The sequence below is a fragment of the Ctenopharyngodon idella genome, chromosome 2 (genome assembly GCF_019924925.1).
Source record: "Ctenopharyngodon idella isolate HZGC_01 chromosome 2, HZGC01, whole genome shotgun sequence".
NCBI classification, from domain to species: Eukaryota; Metazoa; Chordata; class Actinopteri; order Cypriniformes; family Xenocyprididae; genus Ctenopharyngodon; species Ctenopharyngodon idella.
In genome coordinates this window covers 30,411,132-30,432,734 of record NC_067221.1, presented here as the reverse complement: position 1 = coordinate 30,432,734, position 21,603 = coordinate 30,411,132, and the positions used below count along the sequence as shown (strand labels likewise).

The 21,603-nt window shown below is 37.2% G+C and overlaps 1 protein-coding gene across 7 annotated transcripts; it reads left to right on the top strand.

Moving 5' to 3' along the window:
* Positions 1–6,153: 6,153 nt before the first annotated feature.
* On the top strand, positions 6,154–19,909 carry LOC127503038 (gastrula zinc finger protein XlCGF57.1-like). Of its 7 annotated transcripts, none has more exons than XM_051876567.1 (6): positions 6,189–6,244; positions 7,609–7,673; positions 13,115–13,156; positions 13,312–13,409; positions 15,640–15,786; positions 16,132–19,909. In XM_051876567.1, the coding sequence occupies exons 5-6, from the start codon at positions 15,723–15,725 to the stop codon at positions 17,418–17,420; spliced, it is 1,353 nt and encodes a 450-aa protein (XP_051732527.1). In that variant the 5' UTR covers positions 6,189–6,244; positions 7,609–7,673; positions 13,115–13,156; positions 13,312–13,409; positions 15,640–15,722; the 3' UTR covers positions 17,421–19,909. The 7 variants fall into 7 exon arrangements, with proteins under 7 accessions (XP_051732526.1, XP_051732527.1, XP_051732531.1 ...); XM_051876571.1 differs by having other exon boundaries at positions 6,190–6,244; positions 13,272–13,409; XM_051876566.1 differs by lacking the exon at positions 7,609–7,673 and having other exon boundaries at positions 6,154–6,244.
* Positions 19,910–21,603: the final 1,694 nt, after the last annotated feature.

The window sequence follows — 21,603 nt, the reverse complement described above, 5'->3', positions numbered from 1 at the left end:
TCATGTGTTCATGACCTCAAGGCTAGGTTATTCAGATCAGATGGAGGATCTGCACCCTAGACATGACTATAACATATCTCTGAAGTGTCAGCAGAGATTTGACAACTAGACTATCTCCTGTGAAGGCTTCATCGACACAATAGCCATTGGCTCAGGTCCTCAACAAACCCATCTCCATGCCGGCTTGATGAATCTGATCTTCAACCAGATGGAACTGGATTAAATATTTTGAATGTTCCGATCCAATCTAACTTCTGACCTGTAATGCTGCCTGAATCATAATCATGCACTCTTCAATTGTTGGCCAGAGGACAATTGGCCCCTGACTGTGTCTGGTTTCTCCCAAGGTTTTTTTCTCCATTCTGTCACCTGATGGAGTTTTGGTTCCTTGCTACTGTCGCCTCTGGCTTGCTTAGTTGAGGACACTTAACATTCAGCAATATTATTGATCTGCCTGCATTGACACCATTCTATAAGAACTGAACTTAGCTGGATGATGACATCACTGTTTTCTCCAGCGCTGCTTTATTGATAAATGAACTAAGTTAAAACCTTTTTTACAATGGAAATGAATTAGCACTGAACTTACTTAAGCTGGACAATGACACTATTTTCTTCTAGAGCTGCTGTAGAGCCAAAACAAACTTTGTTTGAGTTAAGCCGGGTCTGTGCCTGCTTAAGATTCTGTGTAAAGACGCAATGCCGCATAAAAGCAGACCTAAAATATGCCGGGTCTGACCCAACTCAGCCCCTAGTATCAAAGGCGACTCTGATACTGTTTTGGTTCAGTGTAAATGAACACGAGCTTGTGCCGCGCTAAACTGCGTCATTATCATGACAACCATGACAATGACAAACAAAAGCGGGAGACAAAACATAGACCTCGCTTCATATTGTTTTAGGCTAATTAAAAAATGTATACCAACAAGAGACAGTGAAGTAAAAGAGTCCTGTACTCACATCATTAAGTCTCCGTTTGTAATCTTCCTTTGAAGAAACAGGCAGATCAATGCGCTGCTACATTTCTCTCAGATACTGTAAATGCTAAACCCAATCACTTTAATTATGTATTGTGTCACTTTAAGTATGTATTGTTATATTATATTCCAAAAATCCTCTCCTTGAGGATGATATTTCATCCACACACGATGGTCTGGTGATATCTGCTGTCCTGCCTGAAATGCTAACGCTAGCATCAATGTTCATTTGTTGTGCCAGTGACTTTCTGGCTCTTTGAAAAAAACTTTAGCCCGCTTTTAATCATGCGGTGATGTACCCGATGTAATAATTCATAATTAGTGTTTGTTCCAGCTAGAAAATAACTAGCAGTACCAAAGAATTATGACAAACATCAAAGTGAGCGCAATAACGCGCAGAAATTGTTTTATTTATTTCGAGTTTTACAGATTATTTCATTTATTAAATTAAACACTAAAATTTTTAACACTTTGTTAAAACTGTCCTTTTGTTGCGTTATTTTCCTGTTATCACTGTAAAGCTGCTTTGAAACAATCTGTATTGTAAAAAGCGCTATATAAAGGTGACTTGACTTGCCATCACCCTCACTGATTCTATCCTCCTTGATCTTCAGCTTCTAACTTTCTTACTATGACCTTATTTTCTGATGCACTGTCATCATTATCATCAATATTTTCTGGAAATTGTACAGCTTTTCCTCTCTGTCTTCTATAAAACTTACTAACATCAACCTAAAACACAGGCAAAAAGGCTATTATACTGCCTGCCAGTAATGAACAATAGTGCCAGCTACACAGAAAATAATGTATCCACTAAAAGGACTTTTTGTCATTTATGTATAACATACACTACAAGACCAGACAGAGTGAAATGGGGTTTGACTGTTTAAATGGAGTGAAGCTGATGAGGGAGAATGATGTGTGGATCATTGTGAAGTGTGTACAGGTGTGAGCCAGGAGAGATTATGGGAAATGTAGTGTGGAGGTGACCAGTGATGGTGAAGTAACTGGACTGGTGATTGAGGATGTGACAGCAAATGGTACATAGATTTTAAATGAATGAATTATTATTATTATTATTATTTTGTATATATTGTACATTAATTTACAGCATACAATTTTGTACAGCCTTGGCTAAAAAGTAGTGACATCAATTTTGTGTTTCACAAAGTTTGCTGCTTCAGTTGTTGTGATGTTGATTCACATTGTTTCTAGATTATTGTGAACTCACTTTTTACACAGCTTAACATAAACAAGAACGGACGAGGAATGTGGGAGAACACAGGGTATATATACACAAGAGGCAAACAAAGGGAATTTAAGATAATTAACAGGACACAGGTGAATGAAATGACTAATTAAACAGAATGGGGGAAAACTAGGTCACAGAAAACACAGGAGACATGTGACATATAGGCTATATATTCCTCCATCATTTTTAACTAAAAAAAAATGGAAAAGGGGGTGGTGTGGCAACATTTGTGCAAAGTGGAATTAGGAAGAACTATACAATTCTGGTATTGATAAGTAACAAAACAGCTATCAATAATATAGAAAAGGCTGAGCATTTGGCAGAAATGAAAACTTACAGTTCGTGAAAACTTATCTGATGTCGCTAAACAAGGTAGGGACAATACTCCTGCACAGAATAATGTAAGGAAAGCAACAACAAGCGAGAGTTTAGATTACTAAACTCTCGAGAGTTTAGATCTAGTCTCCATGTAGTGAAACAGGAAAAAATTCCAGTGGAATGGAAAGAGTCTCTCATAGTGCATATTAAAACCTGGAAATGATGCATCAGATCTCTCAAACTAAAGACGTATAGCACCTATGGCACAAGAAGGAAGGATCTAAATGCAGCACTTTTATTTAAACCAAAACAAAGAAGATAATCCATGACGAAGATCACAGGAAAAACGTTTGGCAGTGCAAACAACACAAGACCAAGAACTGAACAAACTCTGGGCTATAAATACACAGGGCAAAGTAAAGGGATTGAGCTAAAGGAAACAGAGGTGAAACTAATCAGTAACTAAAGGAAACAAACTGGTGCACGCTAGGAAACTAAGTCAACTAACAATGACAGGGAACACAGGCAAACAGGAACAGAACCAAACCAAAAAACACAATGAAACTAAACCTTTCTGTGACAGAAGGGACAAGACTGGGGAGCAACTGGAACAGTTGTTCTAGGCAGTTTTTTTTTTTTTTGACCAGCACCCCTTGCCCATTATTTAGATCCCATACTGCCCCCATATGAATATTAATGCTGATTATTATTCTGTGTTTATTATAATTACGCCTATTATTTACACTACCATTCATTGGGGTCAGTACAATTCTTTTTAAAAGAAACTGATCCTTTCATTCAGCAGGGATTCATTTATTTAACATAAATGTAATAGTTTTTAAGCATAGTTGGCCTATTGTTGGTCATTTTCAGTGTTATAGCCTTTTGTTAAGGTGCCTTACGTGCCGTATTACCCCAAAAGTTAAAGACACTTGTTATAAAATCCTGTTTAGATATATCCATAGTGGAATTGTTACAGAAGAGTTTTCAGTTTGTTTTTCCTTTCCTAAATTTTGGGTAAATATTTTTAATTGGCTTTCAGTCAAAAATAACCATATTTATCCCTTAGTTTATGCTACTCTGTCCTGATTACATCTTTGTTAAAGTCATGAGACTTTTTTTTGATACTAGTAAGTGTGTGGTGTATGATATAGATATGCCCCATCTTGCACTGTAAATGTGCAAAATGTACAATAAAAATTTGAAAAAGACAGTAAAGTGTGAAAGATGAGATGTATACAGTGACGTAAGACCTAGCTCTGTGCTGGCTCTCTAGCCCATGGAAAGGCAAACCGGTTCTTAGAAGGCTTGCCAGTCGAATCAACTCCGAACCGGCAATAGCACTAGCTCTGAACTAACACCCGGTTCGTTCTGGTAGAAAAGGGGTACCAGAGGCTGGCCCAGATCCCGCTTCAGCTCCGGAGCCACCAGTTCTGCCATGCCACTTTTTTTCTAATCTATCTGAGCCCGCCTGATCTGTCCCTCTGGCTCTGCCCTGGCCCCCTGCCAGAACTCCAGACCCACTGGAGCCCCTCCTGGTCCATCCCTCCGGCATCGCCCTGGCCCTCTGCCAGGACTCCAGATCCACCAAAGCCCACCAGGGGCACATTTCCCAAAGCAAACTATGGTCGCAAGTTCAATCATTACCAATAGAGTTCAATGGGACTCACGACCATAGTTGACTAACAATGCTTTCGGGAAACGCACCCCTGGTCCGTCCCCCTGGCTCTGCCCTGGCCCTCTGTCAGGACTCCAGACCCACCTGATCCTCCCTGAATTAACCCTCCCATTCCCTCCCTGGACTCCTGCCAGGGTTCTTGACCCTATGAATTTTTGTGCTGTCCCACCGGCACTGGCTTGGCTAGTCCAGCCAGTCAGTCAGAAAGGGATACAGCAGTTTGAGAAGTGGGGAATAAAGAGGGGTTTTAAATTTTCTATAGAGAAAACCAAAGTTATGTTTTTTACAGGAAAGAAAATAAAGGAAAGTATTAATCTAAAACTACATGGAAGTAACTTGGAGAAAGTTAAAGGGTTAGTTCACCCAAAAATGAAAATAATGTCATTTATTACTCACCCTCATGTCGTTCTACAGCCGTAAGACCTTCGTTCATCTTCTGAACACAAATTATGATATTGTTGATGAAATCCGATAGCTCAGTGAGGCCTCTATTGAGAGCAAAGCCATTCAAACTCTCAAGGTCCATAAAGGTACTAAAAACATATTTGAAACAGTTCATGTGAGTTCAGTGGTTCTATCTTAATATTATAGAGCGACAAAAAAACAAAATAAAGACCTTTCAACAATATATGGGCCGATTTCAAAACACTGCTTTAGAGCTTTACGAATTGAATCAGTAAGTCGGAGCGCCAAAGTCACATGATTTCAGCAGTTTAGCTGTTTAATAGGAGATCTGAATCACTAATTCGAAGTTTAATAAGATCAAGGATGGATTATGGAAGTGTGGCGTATGGATCAGCAGCCAAATCTGTACTTGTGAGACTTGATGTAATACAGGCTAAAGCACTGAGATTATGCCTAGGTGCAGTAAAAACTTCGCCTGTGTGTGCTCTACAAGTTAAAGCGGGAGAAATGTCACTGAACATTCGACGTAGACAATTGCTTGTAAACTATTGGATAAATCTATCTAAAAGGAGATGGTTATCCAACCAAAAGAATACTGCAAGCTAACTGGGAAAGGGAGAGAGCACAAAAGTTAAGTTTTGGGTGGAGAGGAGATGCGGCAAGAGATTTGGGAGTGTATGAAAAGGAGGTCTGCCCAAATGTAATATGGCCTGATACCCCTGTATGGAAGCTAGAAACCATGGAAGTTAATTAAGTTACTTCAAGTCAAAAAAGTAAACAGCAGTACAGATCTGGTAGCTGAATTTTATAGATATATAGACTTAAATATAAAGATTACGTGCAGATTTATACAGATGGACCAAAGGACCCAGACTCAGGAAGGACTGGCTCTGCAAATGTCATTTTAAATCAAAGAGGTGAGGTAAGCCGAAGAACAGCTAATGATCTGAGTGTGTATACAGTTGAATTATATGCTACCAGATGGCACTAGAATGGATTGGGAAAAACAATTTAAAAAAAGCTTTAGTTGGAAGTGATTTAGTGTCGGCTCTATACAGTCTCATGACAGGTATGTCCAATAGTCATCAGGATGTATACAAGATTGAGAAAAAACGCAAGAATAAGACAAAAATGCTCTGTGATACAACTGATTTGGATTCCTGCTCATATTGGCATTATGGGTAATGAGAGAGAGGACTAATTAGCCAAACAAGCTATTAAAAAAAGAAAACAGTGAAGCAAATAGTTGTCAAAATCTGAAGGGAAGAGTATAATATGGAAAGAAGCCATTAGAGAATGGCAATATCAGTGGGACAGGGAGACTAAAGGGAGACATAAAGTTGGTGCTGTGAAAAATAGGGGAGGGAATAGACAAGAAGAAAGTGCTGAGAATGAACAAGGCAGAAGAAGTATTTGCAGTTTTTTAACAAGGACTGATGAGGAGAATATAGTGTAATGGACATTACAGGAAAATAAACCCGGAAGATGGCAGTAGTGCAATGTTAATGAATGCAAGCTGTCGTTAAACCCTAAAGAAGAAGAAGAAGAAGAAGAAGAAGAAGAAGTCACCATTAGCGCCCGCCCCCAAGTCAGCGTCCAGTTTTCTGAGCTGAGGTAAGTAGTTTACGGCGCTTCGTTATACAATTATGAAAACACAGTTTGTTTAAGCAGCATTTTCCGGGTCATTTCTGTATTGTTTTTAACGGGTACAACGCTATTTGTGCGTATTTTCTGGCTGTCCCGTTACGGTCCGTATGCCTTCGGATAATTTGTTTTCTTGTTTTTGTCTTTAATTGTTTTGATTTATTTATCTTCGACCCTTCTCATAAACATAAAAAGAATCTAAAAAAAACTAACCTCATGTCGTTTTTTCATTTTTTTTTTTTTTTTTTTCATCACACTTTGTTCTAATACACCAAATGGAAATAATAAATCCAAAACCTTTTTCCTAACGAGCCTACTGCGTTTTAGATTATGGGAGGCATTCAGTTTGGAGAAGTTCCACTCAAAAAAACTGAAACAAGTCATTTCAAATCACAAATAATAAAATCCGTCAGTTTGACCGAATGAACTGTAAAATTTCCTTAATGTAATTTATTTACAGACGTCAGTAAAGCTTGGTATTTTAATGTGAATGGTATAACAAGAATATCTATGGCAAGAGCTCTTTTCAGTCGCTGCCATTTTTTCCTCCTGTTTATTTTCTTTCCTTTTTTCTCTCTCTCTCTCCTTTGTATTTCACTGTAACAGTGTGAAAAAAGCATCAGGTTTGTTTTCACACTGATGCTTAAATGTAATTGTCTCCCCTTTTCACTTCTAATCCCTATATTATCTGTGTTTACTGGAATGTTTCTAAAGCAGGTAAATATAATATTTATTGTCTGTCAAAATGACGGAAATCACTTTGAAATATTAACACTCAATGTTCCAGTTTTTTGATTAAGGCAATGTATGTTACATAATATATACATTCATGCGGAGTGTGAAAGCTGAAGTATTAGCGCGCTTACTGCAAGACATGGAGGCGCCGATGCAATCACTTGCATTTTTTTTCCTGATAACAGCGGAAACAACTTAAAATACTTTGGTCATACAGATAAGAGTAATGCATCATTCAAAACTATAAAGGTACTTTTATTTGTGTAAACTCTTATTTGTGTAAATAACAAGAAAACATTGTGCCTTTGTAAAATAAAGAAAACAAACAGGATGCGCTTCCTGCCATCTCTGTCTCTCACCAAAACTCAGTGTATACTTGCCTCACAGAAATGAGAAATATATCTATAGAAAGCTTGAAATGTCAAGCGATTGTTAACCGGAAAACAAATATTCTCAGATTATGTAATCCGTATGAAATGTGTGTAGTACTCCTGAAAAGGGGAAGAAATAGTGAAAGAAAGAAAAGAGATAGATGCGGGCTTCTTCAATGATAGTTCACAATGAATGTATTTTTTTTTTTTTCACAACTTATTTTCCAGAAACATAAAAATGAAACTGCATCTTTACAACTACTTTTCTCCAGCTGTACTTCTTTACAATAAAGGTAATGTATAAACATGTCTTGCTAGAGTCATGAATAATTCAATTAAATCACAGGTGCATGTAGGTGCATCCACTATTGTGGAGATGACGAGTCAGCAGCGTCGACTTGTCTAAACTAAAATATTTAGTCTTCTGCTGTTTTTTCACGTTCACATTTTTGACACATTCATAATCATTACATTTGCAAGTGCGCTGTGGCAAGCTTGAGTACTGATTAGGCTAAGAAGAGTTTTACCTGTTCAGCTAATGATGTTTAATATCCCCGACAAACTCTGTAATCCCATTTAGCTACTTGTTAGCAACCCCCTTTTTCAAGACAAGTAAAAGCTTTTAAAAAAAGGGTATTACTGATGTATTTTATGCCATAGAATATATTGTTTCAGGCATGTAACCAAAAATGGGACTATGTAACCAGAAGTGCTAAAAATGATAACTTGGATGTGGGTTTTGGCCTGCAAAAATATGTCATCCCTGCAGCACTCTATTCAATCTCTACATGTGGGCAGTAATGAAGCGTTTTGCTGATTGGTCAAACAAACTTCAAACCGTGCCGTCATCAGTTCTTCCTCAGTTCTGCGCAACAGAATAATGGGGGTTATGCACAACAAACTTCCGTATTCTGTAAAACAGGTTGCATCCATTCCAGCTCAGGTCTTTTATATGTGCTTTGTAAATATAGAGCCGTTTTACTCAAGATACCTTCAAAGGAGTGAGAAAAGATGAGCATAATCGATGCCCATCACATATGCAGATTGATATCTAAAAGTTTTTTTGTTTTTCTTCTTATCACTAACATTTAGATATTTAAATCAAATAAAACACCCAACTATAAAAAGAGCTTGGTTAGCTGATATCGCCAAGTACATAGATAATCGCTGCCAGTTCTTGCTTCCTTCTTAGCTGGCAAGTATTCAGTGAAGTGATGGATGCCCGTGAGTGTGTTGCCCATGTTTTTAGTTCTGATGTTCCAACTGACAGCCAGCCTAAGTTTTTGACGGACGTGATAACGTGTGTGAGGGGTGAAATATGTTTGATTTTTGGGTAATTAACATGCTGGAGACGTTCAAAATGCTTTTTCTGTAGTTCATTATTTTAAGGAATGAAGTTCATTTTGTGGCTTAAATAAATTACATTTCTACTGGCCCAATTGGGCCAGTGGTTCAAATTTTGACTTGCCCTGCTAAAATTTTCACTTGCCCAACAACAAAAAAATTAATAAAGTAAAAAAGAATGGGCCTATAAAATAAGCCTAGTTATTGCTTTTGTTGTTTTTGATACATGTAACCTTAAATAAATTGGGTTACCACACCAAAAGCTACTAGATTAACTCACTTAAATTTTAAATATTGTTAGACAAATAAACAGGAAGTAATAAAATAGTAACAAATAATCAAATAATGAGTAATAGCAAAAATATATACAACAGAACAAACATATAATAAATGAAATAAACGGTGCTTTTCAAGTTTTTCATGTAGGTTTAAACAGGAAGCTACAGAAATTGTAATCTAATGTAAAACTATAGAACTATGGATTAAACTTTATTAAAGTTAATCAGTCAAGAGTAGTTACAGATGCTTAAATAATGGTTTGAAATGTTGAAAAATAAAACGTTAAAAACTGTTATTTTAAATTATTTAAAAAATGAAAAGACACTTTAAATGTGAAATTAAACCCTCCAGTAGGTGGCAGCGAATCACTGTTAATGAGTGAGTCATTGAGATTCAACCGATTCATTCAGGAAGTGTTGCTCAAGAGATGCAAAACAATCCTGTGGACTTTGTTTGGAACTATTTTCATAGGCGGAATATAGCGAAACAGGCGATTTGGTGTCTAAAATGTAAGTCACTTGATATTAAGTTCTTGTTCATTAAACTGTATGCTGTATAAAATCAATATCACATTTGTAATCATGCTGATATTTGGAGAAAAACGGCACTCTTTGTGTAATATTGGTTAACTATATTAAATGTATTTTTATTATATAAATATAAGGAGTTTCGAAGTTGTCATCTGGTTGGTTAAATTATACAGGATGTCCAGGACAAGGAACTTATATTGACAAGAGTGAAACTCAATAGAACGTTCCATTGCAACACCAGCGCCCAGCAGCAGCCCTACGCTTCCGCCATTTTGGGGTGAAAGCGACTCGGCAGTCCACTAGTTTCTATGGCAATATCAGCTGCTTTGTTAAAAAAAAAAAGTACATTAAAGCTAAAATCCAACCTGAATGCTGACAACACAGAATAAAGTGATCATCAAATCCTTTTAACAGTTTATTTAACGGACTTTGTGTTTAAGTTTTCCACTTTTTTCACAAAACCTTTGCTCTCTAGAAACCCAGTCAGTTTGGGTTGAAATTCTTTGAAGTTCAAGTATTAGCATTATAAACGCTGAATTAATACCAACATATGAAATTAAATTAAGGACATGCATCAGAAAGATTGGGAATGTTGGACAATAAATATGTAACAGAATATAACAGCTTGACAGTAAACTGTTTTTGCAGTGTTGTCTTATATTAACGTCCGTTAAAGCAAGACTATGTAAAAAAAAAAAAAAAAAAAAAAAAACAGCCAAAAGTGGGAATTATGAGATAACAGACACAGCAATGCATCATGTTCTATGAGGTCATTATGTTTAGCGTGATCCAGGGGATTAAAACGTATATATTTCAGACCTAGTGGAGTAATATTCTATTACTATTACTCCACTAGGTCTGAAATATATTGTACATTTTAAACCCCTGGATCACACTACAAACATGGTGATCTTAACTTTATTAATTATTAATTTATTAATTTACTGTTAATAGTAAATATGGCCACGTACACACTGCAGCTAAATTCGGTTGTCACCTTTTAGTGCTTAATCGCGTTCTGTACACACACAGTTCAGTAAAATACGGGAGTGACAATCGCATTCTACAACCGAATTAACTCCCGAAAAATACAGGTAGTGACAACCGCATTTACAGAAATTCCACGCAGTGTGTACGTAACCGAACTGAACAACTAGTTGTTAATGACGTTTAACGTTCATCGGAGATGTGTCTCTCTATGTGCGGTGAATCACAGGGAAAGCACGAGCCCTGACTCATTTGAGTTGCCAGATCTTGCTAGAAAAATCAGCGAACAAGAATAAGCCCATAATAAACCGAAATAAATCTAAATGCTTTATGCTGAAAATAACACCAAAATATCACAAATCATGTCTGCATATAACTCCATAAATCTGTTAGCTTTATGAGACGAGCTTAAACAACAAGCTCGAAAACGCTTATAATGAGCGATCATGGCAACACAGAAAGAGCGCGCTCTCTGTGAAACAGGCTATACAAGCATAAACAACATACGACGCCTCCGTCGACTGTGTTAGTGTGTTTAGTTAAATTGCTGAAAATAACAAGTGTTTTATCACTGTAATATTACTTTGGTCACAATAATGGTTACCAAACACGAGAGACGCCAGAACGTCGCTATGGTTTCCAAGCTGTCAATCATCGCATTTTCGAGAGTGAGTCGTGTTCCGTACACACATGTAATGATAATTTAGGGGATTCACTCCCGCATTTAAATGTGGTTGTCACTCCTGAAACTTACAGTGTATACGTGGCCTATGTAAAGTTGCATAAAATGGAAATACTCAATAAAGTAGGCTAACTACGTTACCTCAGGCCACGTACACACTGCAGCTAAATTCGGTTGTCAGTTCACCTTTTAATGCTTAATCACGTTCTGTACACACACAGTTCAGTAAAATACGGAGTGACAACCGCATTCTACAACCGAATTAACTCCTGAAAAATACAGGTAGTGACAACCGCATTTACAGAAATTATATGCAGTGTGTACGGAACCGAACTGAACAACTAGTTGTTAATGACGTTTTTTTAACGTTCATCGGACACTTGTTTCTCTTCTGTATGCGCGGTGAATCACATGGAAAGCACAAGCCTTGACTCATTCGTGTTGCCAGATCTTAATAAGCCCATAATAAACCGAAATAAATCCATATGCTTTATGCTAAAATAAGACCAAAATATCGCGATTTATGTCTGCTCACTTTAACAACTCCATAAACCCGTTCGCTTTATATGAGATGAGCTTAAACAACAAGCCCAAAACGCTTATAATGAGTGACCATGGCAACACAGAAAGAGCATGTTCTGTGTGAAACGGGCTGTACAAGCATAAACAAAACAGGACGCGTACGTCGACTGTGTTAGTGTGTTTAGTTAAATTGCTGAAAATAACGAGTGTTTTGTCACTGTAATATTACTCTGGTTACAATAACGGATACCAAACACGAGAGACGCCAGAACATTGCTATGGTTTCAAGCTGTCAATCATCACATTTGAGAGTGAGTCGTGTTCCGTACATACATGTAATGATAATTTAGGGGATTCACTCCCGCATTTAAATGCGGTTGTCACTCCTGAAACTTACAGTGTGTACGTGGCCTCAGATGTGTACATTAATGGTTGGATTCCACAGCTGATAACATAAAACATATATAGGCTAAAACAATACAACATTTACTGTAGGTGTCAGAAAATTTACTGAATTTGAGAAATTTTCTATTGCGTTTCTGATTTGGCTGTGAGATTTGCCGATTTTGGGTGCGTAAGATGTGATGGATTCTATTGTCCAGTTGGCATTTTCACCCCAAAATGGCGCCCGCGCTACCGAAGCGCCACCTAGTGGCTGTTACCCAAAAAGCATCAGAGTTACGCCTCTTGGGTTCTATACTCTTTCTGGTCCAGGAGACACGTGTGTCGCGTTCTTTAATGGTCTGCCTGGAAACAAATACCGTGACGCTAAACTCCCTCGTGGAAGAAAAACGCTGTCGAGTTTACAAGTGCTTATCAGAATCAACTTAATGCTGGATTTTCAAAAGTATGTGAAGTTCGTAGCTCCATTGTTGCAGTAAACTTGCACAACATTCTTGAATTAATCATTTATAGATGCACGCCGGTCTGTTATTGCACGGACATTGACATTACATTTTCACGCCCCTAAACATGACGTGGAACAAAACGAACTGTGATTGGTTACGTTACAAGTCAGTCAAACATCCTCTTGGGCGGTCCTTGGCCAATAAAAGCTGCGATAGAGTCCAGACCTTCTGCCATCAGTCTGAAGGTCTGGCTATGCTAGACTACAAATTTATTGACTTTTGAAAATCAAGTTTATTTTTTACCAGGAAAGGAGTGGTTTTGATGCACAAAGTTGTTTTTATTGTCTCTTATAACAAATATCTTTAATTTACACTCATGAAAATGCAGATCTTGTGGTAAATTATAGTGAAAAATTGCCTTTTAAAACTATTGCTCCATTATTACTCCATAGCAGATTTTGACTTGTATACAAACCGTAAACAAAGCAGCGCTTGCTTACCATTTTGAATATCAATAATATTGATCACTTTCTTCATTCCAGATGGCTCATGTTATGAAAATATTCTTGTATTGGAATGCTCAGGTAAGATGACATAAAATTAGAACAGCCTTCTATCTGTGTCATCTTGACTTCTTTGCTCGCTTCTATCACTTTCGTTTTTATTCTTGTGAACTGACCTGTTTGCTAAACTGTACAGCCAATCAGATTGATCTCTCTCACTGACGGCCCCACTGCAGATTCAACATGCTGAATTGGGTGAACTGCCGTCGACGTGAGCCTGACTAGATCCGACGCGTGGAAGACACCGCAGAATCTAGCCCAACAGGCCCTTAAGGTGAGACTTGTCAGTGTGCTGTACTGACTCTTACTCTGCCTGACAGAAATAAGACTACTGAAGATGGAGAGGTTTGACCAATCAGATGAAAGGTGCATTTCAGTGGTGCCCACATGTGCGAATGAAATATCGAAGCTATAAACCAATTTGTAAACCACAAATGAAAAAAGAGAAATCGAGCTGTAATCTCACTTTTCATTTGTTAAAATAAACGAAAACACAAGCCGACTTTCTATTGCAGTATTCATTTTCAGATAGGATTTCAAATGGGTAAAACGTACATGGACTAAGGCTGGGTAAAAAAAAATATTGATTTCTTGATTTTAATTGATTCTCATTTTTATGAACCGATATTGATTCTTAAATCCCAAGAATCGATTAGTCTATCCTGTTTTCAGTTGATGAATGAACAGAACATTGCAATAATCTTTGTGCTTTGTTACTTTTGATATGAAGCAAAGTCTCAGATTTCAAATGACAATCATTTTATTATGAGATTCAAAAAATAAATACCGTTTTTGGTGCTGTTTAATGTGGTGTGTCAGATCGCTGTAGTGCAGCTCTGTTCAAGAGAAGCGGCAGCACGGAGCGCATGTGAACTGATCATCTCCTCCACTTTAATACCAGTTACAGTGCGAAATAAACATTAATAAACATCTAAAAGTATGTTAAAAGATACAGTACAACTTACCAAATTCCTTATGTCACATGTAATCGCTCAATCAGTGTTTCAACCGCGGAAAGACGTGAAGCAAAGTCTCAGATTTCAAATGACAATCATTTTATTATGAGATTCAAAAAATAAATACCGTTTTTGGTGCTGTTTAATGTGGTGTGTCAGATCGCTGTAGTGCAGCTCTGTTCAAGAGAAGCGGCAGCACGGAGCGCATGTGAACTGATCATCTCCTCCACTTTAATACCAGTTACAGTGCGAAATAAACATTAATAAACATCTAAAAGTATGTTAAAAGATACAGTACAACTTACCAAATTCCTTATGTCACATGTAATCGTTCAATCAGTGTTTCAACCGCGGAAAGACGTCAATAAAGCAGCTTGTAAACAATGTCACATAACATCACATTTACCTCAGAAAAACCATATTCAGTGACCATAAACTCATTAGTCCGCTAGAAAAATGAACTCTAGTGAGGAGCATTTTAATAAATATATGCACCACATTACATTATAATTTTTAATGTTCTTCAATATTTAATGCATGTTTGAATAAATCAGTTAAGGCAGCCACAATTTAAATGTTTATATTTCAAAAAACGAATTGGAGTAGAAATATGATTATGTAATTTAAAGTTAGCATTATAACTTTATAACAAAAATTTACATTACCCTAAAGTATTGTTTAATATATTTATATCCTTTTATTTTATCAGTATTTTTGCTGCTATTCTAGCTTTGTTTTGTTTTTTGTTTTTTTGTTATTATTTCAAATAAAAAATTATAATCACAAAAAAAAAACTTTATAACAAAAACATCATTGAGTGTAATTTAAGTTTTTGTACATAAATAAGTTGATTTTAACCTTCCGTATTATAGTAATGTAAGTACCAGCTGACTCCCTTGGATAGTTTCTAACATTAGTTGAGAGATTTTTTTTTCCAAAATAATCGATATCGAATCGTAAATCGAATCACAAGCTTGTGAATAGAAATCTAATCGAATTGTGAAAATTGTGTCAATACCCAGCCCTAACATGGACCTCTGGCATCTGTTTGCTGGAAAAAAAACAACAACAAAAAAAAACATTTAGCACAGTAACCAACGGTGTGATGAACTTGATTTCTGTTAAAGACCTTAGAGATTTTTTTTCTTTGGTGGTGTTTGTGTATGATTATGTTTGTTAAAGTTAATGCTATACTGCTATACGATACTTTAACTGTGGTTAATGACTCTTATCTCACTAAAGGCTTGTTTCAGGAGTGTCTATTAGCAGAGCTGCTGAAAAATTAATTTCATGCCAATAGTCCCTATTTTTACTTCATTTGGTATGCTGATGTCGACAGATCACATTGATGTCCATAGACTGAGGCAAAGTATACAGTCTGTGATAAACCACATTTAATGTTTTCAACAAACAAAATTTGTTTTAAAGCAAATGAAAACATTTTACATTTTGACATTACAGTTAGATCGATGACCACAAAACATGCTTAAAATGTGTTGATTAATGAAAGCATCAGTTTAATAACTAATTTATTTTTGATTTTGGCAGGTCTTCTCCTCCCACAGCAATTCACCAGTAAATGCTGGAATATTCCAATCAGCCTACAAGTAAAGGAGAGTTTTTGAAAGAACATGGAGAACATAAATGATCCTGAACCCTGCAGGTTAAAACAGGAAGATATTGAAGAACAAATAGGTTAGTGTTTATTATTGATTCTTCAGTAAAGTTATAAAACTTCAAGCAGTTTATCAGATTTAGTGGTTGCAGAAAATCATAAGACCTATGAAATAATGAATATGATGGTTTGAGGTGTGCTGGTACCTGTGTTTAAAGGCATTAATCTTATCAGAACAAACTTGTACCTCTAAAAAGAAAAGACATTAAAAAAAATTAAAGGCTAATATGATCAGGTACTGTTGTTTTGATTCATTGAAAACAGTTGCTTTAAAATTGCTTCTCATTTCTCTCATTGAGTTTTTTATATGATTTACTGAAAATCAAACTAGAGGAACTTATTGTACTGTTTTACTTTCATTTTAGACCTGATGGAGGCGAACAAGGAGATTGGAGAACTGACTGAATTGAAGGAGAAACATCATGTCAAAACTGAAGAAATGTCTTTAAGTGACTCATTGGAAGGAAAAACCCAAAAATGTTTCACCTGCCCTCGGTGTGGAAAGAGTTTCTCATGTGAACAAAATCTTAATTTTCACACAAGATTGCATAGGTTGCCGCACACATGTGATCAGTGTGGAAAGAGTTTCACAATGAAAGGAAACCTTACTGAACACATGAAAATCCACACTGCAGAAAAGCCACACATGTGTGATCAGTGTGGGAAGAGTTTCACTCAAAAAGGAGACCTTAATGATCACATGAAAATCCACACTGTACAGAAGCCATACACATGTAATCAATGTGGGAAGAGTTTTCTACATAAAGGAAGCCTTACCGAACACATGAAATTCCACACTATGGAGAAGCCACACACATGTGATCAGTGTGGGAAAAGTTTCTCTCAAAAAGGAAACCTTAACGAACACATGAAAATCCACACTGGAGAGAGGCCGTACACATGTAATCGATGTGGGAAGAGATTTACACATAAAGGAAACCTGAACGAACACATGAAAGTCCACACTGGGGAAAGGCCGCACACATGTGATCAGTGTGGGAAGAAATTCAAACTAAAAGTAACCCTTAATGAACACATGAAAATCCACACTGGAGAGAAGCCGCACACATGCGATGAGTGTGGGAAGAGTTTCAGACGAAAACCAAGCCTTCAGGATCACATAAAAATCCACACTGGAGAAAATCTCTACACATGTGATCAGTGCGGGAAGAGTTTCAGAAAGGCCGGTGTTTTTAAAGTACATCTGCGCACTCATACTAGAGAAAGACCTTATAACTGTGATCATTGTGGTAAAAAGTTTTTTAGGGCAGATGCCCTGAAGGACCATGTGAAACTTCATACAAATGAGAAGCCTCATGTGTGTTCTTTGTGTGGAAAGGGTTTTAGGCAGATGGGCAATTTAAAAATACATCTGAAAAGACACAGCGGTGTGAGGGATCATATTTGCTCTAAGTGTGGAAAGTCCTTTATTAGAGATTCTGAACTGAAACTGCACCAGTCAGTTCACACTGTAGAAAAACCTTATGAGTGTTCACAATGTGACAAGAGATTCAAACGGCCAGAATATCTGAAAATACATGAGAGGATCCACACTGGAGTGAAGCCGTATCAATGTCATTCATGTAGAAAGAGTTTCACTTATTTAGGTTCTCTGCTTGGTCATACAAAAAGTGCATGTCCGAAATCACAGTAAGTAGTTCATTTTCAGATCCATCCCTTTCAGGTGCGATGCTATGTCCTCACCAAACGTGACCCAAAAACTTGCAATAAAGAGCAATAAAAGCTCTGTTCCATATACATTAAATCAGGACAAAAGAAACATAATCACAAGTTGTCACAGTGAACAGAGTTCATCAACTAATCATTGATTAAACTTATTTTTATTTCATTAGCACTTATTGACCTGTTTTATTGTGTCCTAATTCTACAAAGCCCCTAAATGACTGGTCATGGAAAATATATGAAATGGAATAAAACTACACTAGTTTTGCAAATTAATTGCTACTAGTTTAGTTACATACACTATATTGCCAAAAGTTTTGAGACGCCTGCATTTACGTGCACATGAACTTTAATGACATCCCATTTTTAATCCGTAGGGTTTAATATGGAATTGGCCCACCCTTTGCAGCTATTACAGCTTCAACTCTTCTGGGAAGGCTTTCCACAAGGTTTAGGAGTGTGTTTATGGGAATTTTTGACCATTCTTCTAGAAGCGTATTTGTAAGGTCAGGCACTGTTGTTGGACGAGAAGGCCTGGCTCGCAGTCTCCGCTCTAATTCATCCCAAAGGTGTTCTATCGGGTTGAGGTCAGGACTTTGTGCAGGCCAGTCAAGTTCCTCCACACTAAACTCGCTCATCCATGTCTTTATGGACCTTGCTTTTTGCACTGGTGCACAGTCATGTTGGAACAGGAAGGGGCCATCCCCAAACTGTTGTCCAAAATGTCTTAGTATGCTGAAGCATTAAGAGTTCCTTTCACTGGAACTAAGGGGCCAAGCCCAACCCCTGAAAAACAACCCCACACCATAATCCCCCCTCCACCAAACTTTACATTTGCAGTCAGGCAAGTACCGTTCTTCTGGCAACCGCCAAACCCAGACTTGTCCATCGGGTTGCCAGACAAAGAGAAGCGTGATTCGTCACTCCAGAGAACACGTCTCCACTGCTCTAGAGTCCAGTGGCGGCGTGCTTTACACCACTGCATCCGACGCTTTGCACTGCACTTGGTGATGTAAGGCTTGGATGCAGCTGCTCGGCCATGGAAACCCATTCCATGAAGCTCTCTACGCACTGTTCTTGAGCTAATCTGAAGGCCACACAAAGTTTGGAGGTCTGTAGCTATTGACTCTGCAGAAAGTTGGCGACTTCTGCGCACTGTGCGCCTCAGCATGTGCTGACCCCGCTCTGTGATTTTGCGTGGCCTACCACTTCGTGGCTGAGTTTCTGTTGTTCCCAATTGCTTCCACTTTGTTATGATACCACTAACAATTGACCGTGGAATATTTAGTAGTGAGAAAATTTCACTAATAGACTTATTGCACAGGTGGAAACCTATCACGGTACCATGCTTGAATTCACTGAGCTCCTGAGAGCGACCCATTCTTTCACAAATGTTTGTAGAAGCAGTCTGCATGCCTAGGTGCTTGATTTTATACACCTGTGGCCATGGAAGTGATTGTAACACATGAATTCAATGATTTGGAGGGGTGTCACAATACTTTTGGCAATATGTGTAAGCGTTGCGTGCCCCTGAGAAGCTTTTGCGAGCATAAGCATTGAAGTTTTCCATCAGTGTGTCCTTTTTGAGGGCTCCATGTTATTCAGTTTGCATCATAATCATTTAATTAATTTGATATCTGAAAGTCATTAAGTATCTGTTGATTTTGGGGGCTAACCATGTTTTAAATTTCTTGCTAGAGCTGCTTATATTGTCCCATATTGTATAACAATCCAAAATTAGTTTAAAATTTGTTCTGCTCAGTTGATTTGCACCATATGTTCATCTGTTTCACTTAATGTAACTTCTTTAAATCAGAACAATTAATTTCTAAGGCTGTATACACAACTCCATTTTCAGCTAAAAACGGAAAACTTTTCATGCATATCGCCGTTCATTTACACAACAATGGCGTTTTTGCCGGGGATCATTTTGACAATGCTGTCATCTGTACGGAAAAAAAGGCAAAAGAAAAACTTTTCCAGTTTTAGCACATTGTTGTCATGTACACATAACAACTTTAAACAACATCTCACTACCTCCACAAGCTTTATACAACCAGCAGATAGAGAGAAGCTGGAATAAGGACAAGCAGTTGCAAGTGCAATTTTACAGTAATATTTGTTTCATATTTGTTTTTGGTAACGTAAGGCCTATGTTCTCGCCTTGCTGTGATGACATCACAACTAGCTCATAGTCAGCGTTGAGGGTTTTTCTATTGAATAACATGCACATGAACAATTTAAATAAGTACAAATATTACACAGACAATTATACAAAGACATGAAAAGAAATGCACGTCTGTACAGTCTGAATAGCTTTCCTGGGTTTTTTAAGGGCAAGATAACGATATATAATGCATTTCTTCTTTTTTAACCATTACAAAACATGGCTTCTTTCCTGAAATTTCCATTTATGTATATGTATTATAGCCAATAAGAAAATAAAATGAATCAAATATGTATGAGTTTGTTTGTCATTCTGACTTGCACAGAGACCCAACAGCACATTTCCTCTGTAAAACAAAATTTTCATCAATATTTTCAATAATAAAGTCAAGTACAATTGGTCAAAAAAGATGCTACCACAGGAAAGTACCAAAACAAATGAATAGCTCTCTTGACACAAATTGCAAAAGCTACATTTTACATCTACTGTATTTTTTTTTTTTTTTTTTTGGAAAAAATAAAACCATCTCAAGATTAAACTAGTTAAATTTCAAGAAAAAAAGTCGAATAAGGTCGTTATGATTCGAGAAAAAATAAAATTTCGAGAATAAAGCTCTTGCGTTTTGAGAAAAACTTAAATAACTTGAAATAAAATGTCGAGAAAAAACAAGCATTCGAACACTGTCATGTTCATTGCATACTGATAGAGGACATGACAGAGTTGGATCACTTAGTCAAGCTATATTTTAGGCTTTATTTCAATAACAAAGAAATACTATCAGATTTAGCTAATTATAACCCAATAATAAGTAGGCCTAGCAAACAAACTTTAAAGAGAATAATTTCACAATTCTTGATATATTCCATATTTTTATGTGTATTTGTCTGTTCAAGCTCAAGAAGAGGCCTATTCGTGCTCTCTGTGCGTGCTATGGATGAAGAGCCATATGCCTCACACCAGACCAGACGTGTTGCGTTCTCAAGTTCAAGCTCAAGTTCAAGGCAGTGCAAAACAGTGAATCTAATCACCATACAGGCAAAAAGTTCACTTCAAAAATGAAAAAAGTGGCATCGATGTGTTTTACTGTAAATGTGCAAATGGAAACAGAAAGGACATCTCTACATAAGCACAGACTTTATTGAATACAAGAGAAATAGCCTAATGAAAAATGTCAGTAAACACTCTTCCAGCCTAAGGTGAAGTCATTATCTGCATTATCTGCTTATCTGCACATACGGTTTATTTATAAGGTGTGTACAGAATTTGATCTTTTAATATCATGTCTTATAAACCACGGTTTGCTATGGGAGAAAAATGCTTAACATGTAAGTAAATTCGTTGTGTTCATATCTGCTTACATAGAATGCTTTATTTTTGTACAGAATTTGATCTTTTAATATCACTAAGCCACATTATAACGTTTTCATTCATGTGCTGGGCACCCACTGGCAGAAACATAAATCGGTGCCTATGGGTGATTGAGACTATTCAGAACGTGAGAGCCCCTTCAACATGTTCTGTATGTGATCGGAAATGGAATGTGTTTGAGTGATGGTGTGCACATAGTCACATTGTTCCTTTTCTCTGTTCTGTTACGAATGTGTTATGTTTTCTGCAGGAATTTTTAGATAAGGGCAGAGCCTTTTCAACTGTTAAGGTTTATCTTGCCGCAGTTTCTGAGTGCCATGTGGAGATTGACAGGAACACTATAGGTCAACACCCGCTCGTACGCAGGTTTATGAGAGGTGCGCAGCGCTTTAACAGGGTTTCAAAGCCACTGATTCTGCTGTGGGATCTGTCTGTGGTCCTTAATGCATCTCAGCCCCATTTTGAGTCTCTAGATAGTATTGATTTAAAGCTCCTTTTGCTTAAGGCTGCTTTATTACTGGCTCTTTGAACCATGAAGCGGGTTAGTGAACTTCACGCTTCGTCGCTTAATAACTCCAGTATGCAGTTTGCTATGGATTGCTCCAGAGTATCTCTCAAA